This window comes from Dermacentor albipictus, chromosome 7, assembly GCF_038994185.2.
Source record: "Dermacentor albipictus isolate Rhodes 1998 colony chromosome 7, USDA_Dalb.pri_finalv2, whole genome shotgun sequence".
In the NCBI taxonomy this organism is placed as follows: Eukaryota; Metazoa; Arthropoda; class Arachnida; order Ixodida; family Ixodidae; genus Dermacentor; species Dermacentor albipictus.
Genome location: NC_091827.1, coordinates 119,658,980 through 119,671,139, shown reverse-complemented (window position 1 = coordinate 119,671,139; position 12,160 = coordinate 119,658,980). Strand labels below are relative to the sequence as shown.

Genomic DNA, 12,160 nt, shown 5'->3' with positions numbered 1-12,160 from the left:
TTAAACCCTTTAATCGACAGTGGAACATGTCAACCACTATTTTAGAGGCAACATTAGTGGTGATGTATAACAACTACAATTGAACCTCACTATGTAGACATGTTTTTGGTACCTGATCGAAAAATAACTTTTTCATTCATTTGCATATTTATAATGAAGTGGAGTGGTGGCCTCGACTGTTTGCTTTGTCGAGGAAAAGCCTTACTTAGCGCATGTTTCAGATGGAAGGAAAGAAGGTGACAGCAGAGAGCTCAAGCGATATTGCGCAACAAAAAACGACACGGACGGGAGAGAGGACGACACACCAAGCGCTTGGTGTGTCATCCTCTCTCCCGTCCGTGTAGTTTGTTGTTGCGCACTATCATTTGAGTAATGGATTACCAACTTGCCCGGAAAGCTGCTCTCATTAGGACAGAGCTCTTCCTGTCGACTAAAGAATGTTTGAACAACCAGCCCAAGCTTCCCTTCCCACTATGTTTTGTAATTTATGTCTGTGTTCAAACAACCACAGCCATAGATGGACTCCTCTGAGCAAAATAATAATAAAAAAAATAGAGAGAGAGAGGACCCTTTTTTTAATAGCTATTCATTGAAATAACCTAAAGGCATGTTTTTACGACCCTTCTATATTTCTATAATTTTGGTGAGGCTAGGCTTCTCAATTAGCCATATGCACACATACTCATGATACATCATCTATATTGGCCTCATGTACACATCGCAGCGTAATATATGAGAATGGCCATCTTTTGAAGCTTTCCAAAAAGTATATGCTTTCTGAAAACTGTTGTGATAGCGGGCAGTACTGAAAGAAAATGCTCATCAAAAGGTACTCAACACGAGGACATAACATGCATATGCTGCTTTTATAATGTACACAGATTGCTGCTGATCATTTTATAAACAGCGATGATTAGATAGAAGCACATAAATAGGGCCCATAATGCCTCCAATTGATGACAATGGCAAATGTGAATAGTGTCCCACTTTTTTTTTCCCTCATACAGAACTTTTATCTCCTTTCAGACTTTACTTTTGTTACCAATACCTGATCATGCATATGTTCATAATGCTTTAAACACACATCAATGCATTTTCTTGTTGTATCCATCAAAAAGTGAAGCTTAAATGTATACTTAACCATGTCTAATCAATGCAATGCTCCAGTAATCTCATTGGCATCGGTGGTGTACAGTGCTATTGATAAAAAGCCCCCATTTCAATCAGTATCTCTCCATTTTGCACGCATTTCAAAGCATCAAAAGCTGCAATCCACCATGACTGTTGTAGTTTGCATATTACTTTTTAAAATGTGCGATTAGCAAAAACAGTTTTCGTGAACTGTCTGTGGTGCCTTTTCCAACACAAACAGTGTTGTCAATTACTCATATATTTGAATTTTGTCCACCTTTACTGTTGCATACTTATGGGCAAAGTTAGGGTAACAAACATGGTGTATTTGTGAAAATCCTTGGCATTTGTGCTTTCTAAGGGTGTAAAAAGATCAATTTTCCTAACATGCATTTCTGTGTTGATTCAGAAATAGGTTGCTGATATACAGTAAACCTATTCAGTATTTGATAGCAATATAAGTTCTGGCACAACCCATCCCACGACGAATGTCGACATTAATGCGATAAGACTTGAGGCACTGTAGCGACACCACACTGTGTTGCTGCCCCTGAAATACACGATGCATGAGGCATGTATGCAGTCGGGCTCCTCTCTCTCATGCATCGCTATGGACATGCCGTGCCATCTAGCAGTGCTGCCACAATGTCTGCATGTGGCATGCGAGTGAAAAAGGACCTGGGAGAAGATAAAAAAGCACACAGGACATGATGCTAGCGCCGTGTCTTGGGTGCTTCTTGATTTCGTGTCCTGTATTTACTGTGCTGGTTAAGTATGTCTCACGCCCGTGATATTGGTACATGCCCATTCTTGGGCAATCCTGCCGAAAGGACAGGCCAAGGTGACCCAAGATGTATGTAGCCTTAAGTGTATCAAACCAGTGGTGCCACCAGTATCAAAAATTCTAATAGAAGTCCTGTATTAGACCAATACTAATTTCTATTAGTTGTACTGATTTACCTATGATACCAGTATGTGTTATGCATTAAACTTGTTAGTTTATGTTAGCTTCTGTACTGGACAATTAGGTCCTATTGGCCTTATAGAAATTGTTGCTGGTCTGTTAGACAACATTTATTGCTGGACTCTGCTGCTTTTGTTTGCTGCTTGTTTAATGTGAGCTTGAAAGTTGCTAAAAAAATTAGGCTTGGGGACCGCATTTTTGCATGGAGTTCTTCTAATTTGTCGGCAAATCATCAAGAATTCCACTGTGCAAATGCACAGCACACTGCATTCGCATGTTTGTATTAGTTTTAGCATACTAAGCAAGTGAAAGTGGCCCCTATCTCTCAGTGACGTGCACGAAAGGGATGTGCGCCTAACTAGGCCTTTGTGCAGCTTCGTCATGATGAATTGTTCAGAAAACAGCTAGTATTTACAGCTCAGCGAAAACTTTCCCACTAAAAAGAGAACAGCCATATTCTGTAAAGCACAGTCATGGTGCCTGGTAAGCTCATGAACCATGGCGCAATTCAAAGTGTGCGATCAGAGACTGCGGTCAATTTCGGCCCCTGCATCTAACTCGACTATCCTTCATACACAGAAAACACTGGTGTTCTGCGCATGGTTTCTGCTGTTTGGTGGTTCTGAGGACGGATTTTGCTGACAGACAGTCCTGGGACCTGTGCCTGATCCTGACTGCTTTTTTAGCTATTGCGCACCAGTGGTGACACCAGGTTCCACATAGAGGTGCTGGGATCATGAGGTCCTGGGCATATAAAACACCCACCACACTTCAGCCTCCACTTGAAAGAATGTGTTCACAGACTACTGTCAACTTTGGCCCCTGCATCTTAGTCAACTATTCTTTGTACATAGAGGATGCTGGTGTTCTGTGCATGGTTTCTGGTGTTTGGTGGTTCTGAGGACGGATTTTGCTGACAGACAGTCCTGGGGCCTGTGCCCGATCCCGACTGCTTTTCTGGCTACTGCGCACCAGTGGTGACGCCGGGTTCCATATAGTGGTGCTGGGATCATCAGGTCCTGGGCATTTAAAACACCCGCCAAACTTCAGCCTCCACTTGAAAGCATGTGATCACAGTCTACGGTCAACTTCGGCCCCTGCATCTAACTCGACTATTTTTTGTACACAGGTGAAGAAATTGCCGCTGTTTTTCTTTGTGCTTCTATTCCGACTGCAGATCCATGATCATTCTTGCTGTTATGGTTTGCACTGTCACTTCATTAAGTAAGGATTTTGAGGATTTTGAAGTTGTTTTCTTTGTTCATGAAGTTGAACTTTGTGACATGTCTGACACTTTGGGAACCCTAAAGGTTGCAGTATCTAGACACAAACCGAATGATGTGAAACAGCTTCAGAAAGAAGTAAATGAAATGAAAGATTCTTTAGATTACATGAGTAAAGAGTTTGAATCCGCGACGGAGGAAAATGACGTCTCTGGCCACCACAAACAACAAATTAGTTGAAGATAACCAAATGCTCCAGTGCAAAGTTTTTCAACTTGTGAAGTACTCTCGCTCCAACAACATTAAAATGAGAGGAATCCCTGTCATACAAGGAGAAGACGGTGTCAAGATTGCTGAAGCCCTTGGCAAAAAAAAATTAGCTGTCCTGTTAAAGTTATAGACATTCATACAGCCCACAGGGTTCGAAAGCACAATACTGACCATAGCAACTTGATAGTGTGTTTTTGTTCCCGTGACAAAAGCACAATATGTCTTACTAAAGCTAGTGAGGCTCGCCTTTCGACAAGTTGCCTTGGCCTTTCTCGTGCATCCCCCTCCTCTGCGCTTATGCTGTATGAGGCAAGTCAAAGGCAAAGTGCTGACTCCTTTGGATTACCAATCTACTTTAATGATCATCTGACCCCTGAGAATAAGATTCTATTTGGTGAAGCACTTGCCTTGAAAAGACAACACAAAATGGTTATTCCTCTGGACTGACAATGGCATTATCAAAGCAAGAAAATGCAGGAAATGTGGGTTTGCTGCATTTTGTGCCATACAGACCTTAAGGTGTTCAGAGATGCCTAGATCATGTCGTTTGTATAAGCTTCTTAAGCAAATTCATGGTGGCTTACATATCATGGCATGATGCTAACATGATCACATCCAATGTTGCAGGTTTTTCTGCAGTTCATGTGAACGCTCGCAGTTGGCGTAAATTATACCGAGGTTTTGGCATTCCTCAGCTCTTTTGACTGCCCATTTTTGATTATTGGTTTATCTGAAACGTGGCTTTCGCCTGAACATAAAGACCTTTACGGTCTACCAGGTTACTCATGTGAGTATTGCCATCACAATGGTGATCCACATGGAGGCTCTGCCATCTAGGTGTTATATGTTTTATCATTCATGAGACATCATGACCTGACTCTTAAACATCTCTCAATGTGAGTCAGTTCGTGTAGAATTTGATACACTTGCCATGTCAAACAACCATCGCAGAGTCTGTGGTTTTATCCATCATTCTCCTTCTTCAAATTCTTTCAGCTTTCTCATGGAACTACCATTCATATTCATTAACTGTCTGGCAAAAATAATGTTCTAATTCTAGGTGATATTACCACAAGCTTAGCAGATTCTCACATTATGACAAAAGACTACCTCACCTGCATCTATAGCAATGGCTATCGCAGTTTTATAGCTGACCCTACACGCTCTACAAACGGCTGTTCACAGTCTTTCATTGAGCATATCATCTCTAATTCACCGTACCCACAATAGCTGGTGTTATTGAAACTAATATTACAGACCGTTACCCTATATTTTTGTGCACTGCCAAACCTATTTCCCAAGGACATAAATTGCTATTCAGAACATATTTTGATAATGTTAAGTACACTAAAATTATTGAAGATGCAGATTGGTTGCCTGTTCTTGAAGCTCTATATCCTGAAGTTGCGTTAACCAAACTTAGCCACATTATTAATACTGCCGCGAGATCATGCACTACCGTCATGTCCTCAAAGTGACATTATCATGCTCCCCTTTGCCCCTGGCTATCAAATTCTCTGTTACATTGTTGAAGAAAAAAGGAACCTCTACAAAATAAAAAAAAATGAAGAAAAGTGCCAGTCTAAGCACCTTAAAGGGCCTCTCACCAGGTCTGACCATATTGAGCTGACAAGCGCAGAGCATATATTGAGTGATAACGATCGTGCCTGCAAACTATTACATAGCCACAAGCTGCAGAAAGATCTGAAATTTCAAACTGAACGCCATTTTTCCTTCTCCTTGCGACCGCCGTGCTCCAAGCCGGAGGATGACGTACTCGTGTCCCTGCACCTACCTACATACTCAAGCCCACAGTGTGACGTCGCTTGTGGTGACACGTGACTTTGAGAATTATTCAAGACAACATCTGTTACATGTGCGATCTGCTGCTTCAATTGACGAATTGAAGTTTAGAGAAATAATAAAACACAAATGAAATGTCTCCATGCTTTTTGTTTTACTTCGCACCGAAGCAAGAGAGATATACTTCCGCTTCATCTGCTTGTTCCCCTGATCGTGCGGTCACGTGCATAGGTACACGGTACCGAAACTATGCCATTTTCTACCGTGCTCATGCGCGTGATCATGATCTGCGATCCGCTTGTTCTGCCTCAGTATTTGTGTTGCACTGAATTATACCGCAAGTGATGTTTCCTTGTGCACAGCATGCAAAATCGTGCGCTGTGTGAACGAGACAACAGCTCGCGCGCAACGCCGTGAGTGGAAATGTGTAGTTCCCTCCTCCCAAATGAAGATGGGGCCTGTGACATATGCGTCATGCGATCCTCAAGGTCTGGTATGGGAGAACGCAGGGAAGTAATTTTGCTTGCGAAGGCTAGACGGGGCGAGTGGAGAGAGCGACTTGCTTGGCAGTGGAGCCCGCTTGCTGAAATCATGGGTTCACAGCACTGAAATATTTCTATCTTGGCTATTAATGAGCCGATTTGAAACATTTTTGGGGCAGGATGCTCTTTAGAGGACACGTAACAACTACCAGCGTAAAAGCCAAATTTTCTATGGGGCCTGGCGAGGGGCCCTTTAAAGCATGGTATAAGCATTATTAAAGCACTTTATCTACACTTCGTAAAAATGCAAAGCAAAGTGATTATGAAGATCAAATTCAACAATGCAGTAATAATACTAGAGGAAAATGATGGTTTGTAAATGAGTTCTTAAATAATTCTGATTCACATGACCTAATTTCATCACTATCTATAAATGGTGCGATCATAACATCACTGTCTTCTTTAGCGTCTTGACGACACCTCCGCAAAACATATAAAATTAATTTGTTCTACAATCTCACCCATTTTAAGCCAGATATTTAACCTCACTTTCAGTGCTGGTATTTTTCCTGACCAATTCAAGGTTGCGAAGGTCATATGTGTCTGGAAGAAAGGTGTCCAATCCTTTGCTGAAAATTGCCGTCTGATTTCTATTGTTGCCTTCCTTGACAAAGTTCTAGAGAAATTGACTAAAACACTAATTTAACATAATAAATTCTTTTCAGTTTTGATTCCTCTCAGGGTTGTCTGCTGAGGTGGCCATCGCATCTATCACAGACAATATTAAATCTTATATTGACCATGGCGACATTTCAGCTTCTGTGTTTATGGATTTTTTAGGGCTTTTGATTCTATTGACATAACATTATCTTTTTTAAGCATGAGTTTTATGGTATTGGTAGGACAGTGGTAACACTGCTAAAGAGCTTTTTATCTAATAGACAACAGCTTGTTTTTGTTAATGAATGTTTTTCTAATCTCTCATACATTATTAAAGGTGTTTCCCAAGGTCAAATTTTAGGACGCCTTTTGTTTTTAACATACATTAATGACTTGCCTTCTTGCCTTTCTCACTCTAGGTGTATTTTATATGCAGACTGCACTACCATCTTTGGTCACAGCTCTGACCATAATGTTTTAATTTCTAATTTACAAGCAGATTTAAATTCCCTTGTCAGTGGTGTGCAGCAAACTGGCTATCAATTAACCCTTCTAAATCGTCTTCTATGCTTTTCGTTCACGAAACAGGAAAACTGTCTCCTTGATTTTTCATCAACAACCAGGCCCTTACTTCATCTGATCATATTATTTTTCTTGAAGTAATTGTTTACACCCATGTTTGGTTTCAGAAACATTTTGTCAGCCTGCACTGGAATATCTTTTGGCATACATGCCCTCCTTAAAACAAGATTCTACTTCCGCCTCCATACATTCCTAACACTATAATATGCCTTTATATGCAGCCACATAAACTGCTGCATCTAACCATGGGGTCATACATACTTCATTCAAATCTCCCCATTGATTAAACTCTAGAAACAAGCAGTTCGCATTATGAAATTCACTGCACGGTTTCCACCTTTTCCATTTTTGTTTATCTTAATATTTCGCCTCTGTCTGGCCTTTACTATTATAATATAGGCATTATATTCTTTATAATTTATAACCATGACCTCACTTTAGACATTTTCCCACAACATGCGCTCTTTAATTGTAATTCTACTCGCTTCGCTACCTATCGTAACTTTATCTTGCCTAGTAATTTCTTTTTTCTTCAATAACATTTTGGAATAGTTTACACTCATATGAAATCCGTATCGTCCTTGCATATGTTAAAAAGAAACCTGAAACAATTTCTGTTTTTGAACCAATGTTCTGTATCTGTCCATCTAGCAATGAATGTAATTAATGCACTTATTTATGTATTTTTCTTTTGTAACATATATGCACTCTTTCGTTTGCTTTGCTTCTTTACTTTGTAGTTTTACTCGTTTTACTTGCAGAGGAGGTCTGGCCAACTGTGATTAAACCTTGGGACCTCCTTCTTTATATACACAACTATGTATCATTCCTAATGTACGTAATGAACTTGAAGAGCGTCCACCATATTTTCAAGCCACCGTAATATTTGCCACCATGGTTTAAAATTAAGTTTTATTAGTACCGTACATTCTTCTGGGAAGAGAGCGTACAGTAATGCTGCCCTTATAACTGAATCGCTAATTTGTTACCTTATATAAAAGGCCATTAATATTTATTGACAACGAAGAGCAGCATCACAGAGACGGGAACACAGTCAGGAAGAACACAAAACTGCACCCGCAGTCAGGTGTAGTTTCACACAGTATGTGTGCATTGGCAGCCGCCATGTCAAGGCGAGGCGTGCACGCTTGTTAGTGAATAAACAATGTGTTTTTAAGGCACTCATGGTGTTAGTGCCCGCACAATCTCATTCGTGCAGTAGCAAATTTTCACAGTGTCATCTGTGGATGCTGTTACGACTTCAAAACAACGCAAGGCAACTCTTTTTACCTTTGTGCTTCGTGGCTTTGTTGATCCATCAGCGTGCATCGATGTACAATGTTTTCCCCTGCGCCGATGTTACCATTTGGAGGTAGTCAACTTATGCTTCTAGTGCAGTACAGTGTCAGTGGTCTACTTCTTGTGCATGTTGCAGCAATGGCATACCTGTTTCCAACAATGATGCGAAAAATTTCCGCCTTTAGTTATTCCTTATCTGCGCACAGTTTTGATGTAATACACTGAGCACCTTATGTTGGTTTTGTGCGCTTTCTATTTATTCTGTCGTGTCAGGCACTGTCACTTTTCATTATAATTAAATATTGTGAGCTAGCGTATCACACTTTGTCCTAAATTAGTTTGGTAGTTGCGGAGCCACATTTTTGCAATTTGAAAGCGAGCTTATACCCGTGTCACACGGGCGTTTGGAAGGCCTTCCAACCGATAGTCAGTTGACTCAAAGGTCAAATTCGAGCTGCCACACGGGCCGTTTCGAAGGCCGTCGAGTCAATAGTCTATTGAGTCAACGGACCACGTTACAACTCTATCGAAATCTCGATGGCCTTTGAGCAACGGAAGCGGAAACAGCGCGTACATGCCCTCTCGTTCACAGTGTGCTCGTACTCACGGTTAGAAAAAAAACATGAAACCAAAATGCTCTAAAAATACTATATATGAGTGTTATTAATTATTCAATAAAGTATTTTTGCCACTTGACATGTGCGAACACACACCAAAACGGCGGCCGCATGAGCGGCGCAAGCGTTGCCGCAGTTTCGCTACTCAACAACTTGAAAGCTAAACATATATGTATGGCGATGTATAAACAAATGTTTGTGTATAAACAAACAAAAGAAATTATAGGGCTTTTAAGAGGTTTTAATGTTGTTTAACTTTTCGTGACATGAAAACGAAAATAAAGATCCGCAGCGCCACACAATTTTGCGAGAAACGCCTGAACCGCTCAACGGCCTTTCAAAAGTGCCGTGTAGCAGCGCGACAACTCCTTTGAGTCGATAAAGTTGTGGCGTTTCGAAGGCCGTCGACTGGAAGGCCTTCCAAATGTGCCCGTGTGACACAGGTATTAGTATTTTCTCAGCACAACTTTAGTGGCAGGACTAGCACTCCTGCTTTTAAATGTTTGTACATATGTGTATTTTTGTGTCCAGGTTTTTTTAACCACTTGAAAAGGACACCCTTGGGTTGAAGGGGATCGAGGACTCTGGCAATCAAGATTGCCGACCTGACAAAGACCTCGAAAAACAATGGGTAAAAATACACGCTGTGCTAATAAATGCTTCTAGCAATTTTTGCAATTCTACCCATTTTTTGTTTTTATGCATCTGGTGCGTTCAGTAGACTGTATTGTAATGTTCAGGTGGTTTTGCTGTGCAATTCATGTTTACGCAGCCTAAGTGGCAATGGACACTGATATTTATACATAGGACAATTAGTGTATTGGTCTGAGGCTCAATGTTGCAAATGAGACATTGACTTTCACACCGGCACACCAATAGAGTTATTAGACTAATACACTAAGAGAGCCTTTTAGGTTAATAGACCTATAAGACCAACAGAACAATTTTTGATAGGGACATCCACAACAGACCCATCTGTGTTGAGCGCGGCCGCTTGCAGAAACACTGCAATGAGTAGTATGCAGTGCAGTGACTACAAGAAGATATACTATGTTGTTTATCGTTTGGTATTGTGATTAGCAGCGAGATTGCGACTTCGTGTATCTGCGGTGGCAACACGTAGGGTGTTTACTCTAATACTAATAGCAATAAAGTCAGGATTCGTTCTGCCGTAATTTTTTTCAGATGGTACTTTTAAATACTTCTAACCACTTACTGCACATTGGTCAGGAGCTCCAATAACGCTCAACCGAATAAACATGCTCGTACATCTGTCTCACGTAATTACAATTAGACAGGGCGTTCTGTCGGTCTGCCTAGCATCCGCACAACTGCCGCGCATCCATTGCATTGTTGAAACCAACATCGCCCTTTGAGCGTCACCTAACTGGATTCGAGCCTGGTGCTAATGAGATCAGGCGGGTCAGATCATAGAAGTCAGTAATAAAGTGATGTGATGTGATGTGATGCAATTATCGGTCACGAGAAGGCCCTAAGCTCCCCTGTCGAAGCGGCTGTAGTTATCATTTTCAAGCGCTAGGCGATTTCACGAAACCGCGTTGCGTTCCATAACTTGAACATTACCAGCGAACTACACGCGCGTTTGCCACGACGACAGCTCGATACTAGTCGGCAGACTATTCGCTATCGCACCCTGCAAGTCTCGCAGTGCGCGCCCGCGGTGTGCTACAAGTCCGGTTCAGAAGGGCCAACCTGGAGTTTTGAGGCCTCCGTCGGCGTCTTTGAACGATCCCATGTCGAGGTTGACCAGCGCGGGGAGACCGGCGGCCGAACCACAGCTGTATGCGGCGCTGATTTCGAAGGGTCCCTGGCGGAGCCGGTAATGGAAGAGTTTCCGAGTACTCAATTCATTCCAGAAGGTGCCGTCCATGGTCGACGTGAAAGGCACGAACTGCAGCGGCGCAGACGACGGGGACGACATGATGATCCGGCGCAGTTCTAGTAAACAGCCGATCGGCCCCTAAGCGGTGTGGTCCACTGATCCGACGCAGTAAGGACGCGCACGAACGGTGTTTTGTACGATCGTTGCGTCTTCCTGCTTCACAGATCGTAGGAAAGCGCCGGCAAAACCGCACCACACCACTCAGCGACAAGCGAACATCGCTGATATTATCAAAACAGTGAACTGTAATCGTCTGTAATATCAAAATACAAAGCCAGCGCGATATTCAACCGGGCATGTGACGATGACGATGATGACTCTGAAACACTCAGATAAATTTAATAAGTTCCATTAGATCGCCGGAAAGAAAAGAAAAGAAGACCGCAGCGCAGGTAACAAAAAAAGTATAACAACTCTATTCACTGTTTGCAGAGCACAATAGCATATGCTTATGTTAGTTCAACGCCTCCTATATAGGAGGCGTTGGTTAGTTTAAGGCGAGTTTATATTAGTTAGGGGTAGAGTGTACTAGATTCGGAGAGTGGGTCCAACGAGGGCTCCGCGCTGAGGCATTTTTTATTGAAAATCCAGAGGGCGCCACCATCGCTTTCTTCTGGAGGCCACGCCCCCGCGCGCGGCGGAGGCCGCGGCGGCGCCGGTCGGAGAGCGTGCCCAACAACAACAACAACAACAAAAAAAAAAGCACGGCCGCGGTCGAGCGCCGCGTTGCAGTTGCGTTCGAGGATGACCGTGCCTGGATTAGCCGGAGCCACGAAGTCAGATGGATCGCGTTTTCAGTCTGCTTTCCTCTTTAAACCTTATGTGCGTGTTTCACTGTGTCAAGAGATAACGAAATGCAGAGCTCATATTCAGAAGAAATGGGGATCATGTGCAGTGGATGAGGTACAGGAATTAAAATGAACTGTGTGGCATAATAAGGGGTCAAATAAAAATTGGTAAACCTTTGTTTTCTTCCTTCCTAAGGCCGATATATTGAATGCTAACAATTTCCCCGATGCCCTAATAACGGCACCAATTTGACATTTAGGGAGAATGTGGGTCACGTACATTATTTGTTACGTGCAGCACTTTTTTTGCGTGTGTAGGATGACTGTGTGTTTGGAAAATATTTACGCAATAGCCATTTTTTCCGTATTTTTATGCCACCTGCACCTGAGACGCACTTGCTTTTCGAGGTCCTCTCGGTAAATAATGCAAAACGCATT

At 42.2% G+C, this 12,160-nt stretch overlaps 1 protein-coding gene across 1 annotated transcript in view; it reads right to left on the bottom strand.

Moving 5' to 3' along the window:
• Positions 1 to 11,290, bottom strand: part of Atg7 (Autophagy-related 7) — a 50,812-nt gene extending 39,522 nt beyond the window's left edge. The window contains exon 1 of the mRNA XM_065441534.2: positions 10,745 to 11,290. Within this exon, the coding sequence (XP_065297606.1) occupies positions 10,745 to 10,973 (229 nt within the window). The 5' untranslated portion in view covers positions 10,974 to 11,290. The remainder of the gene's footprint in view (positions 1 to 10,744) is intronic.
• Between the last annotated feature and the right edge of the window lie 870 nt (positions 11,291 to 12,160).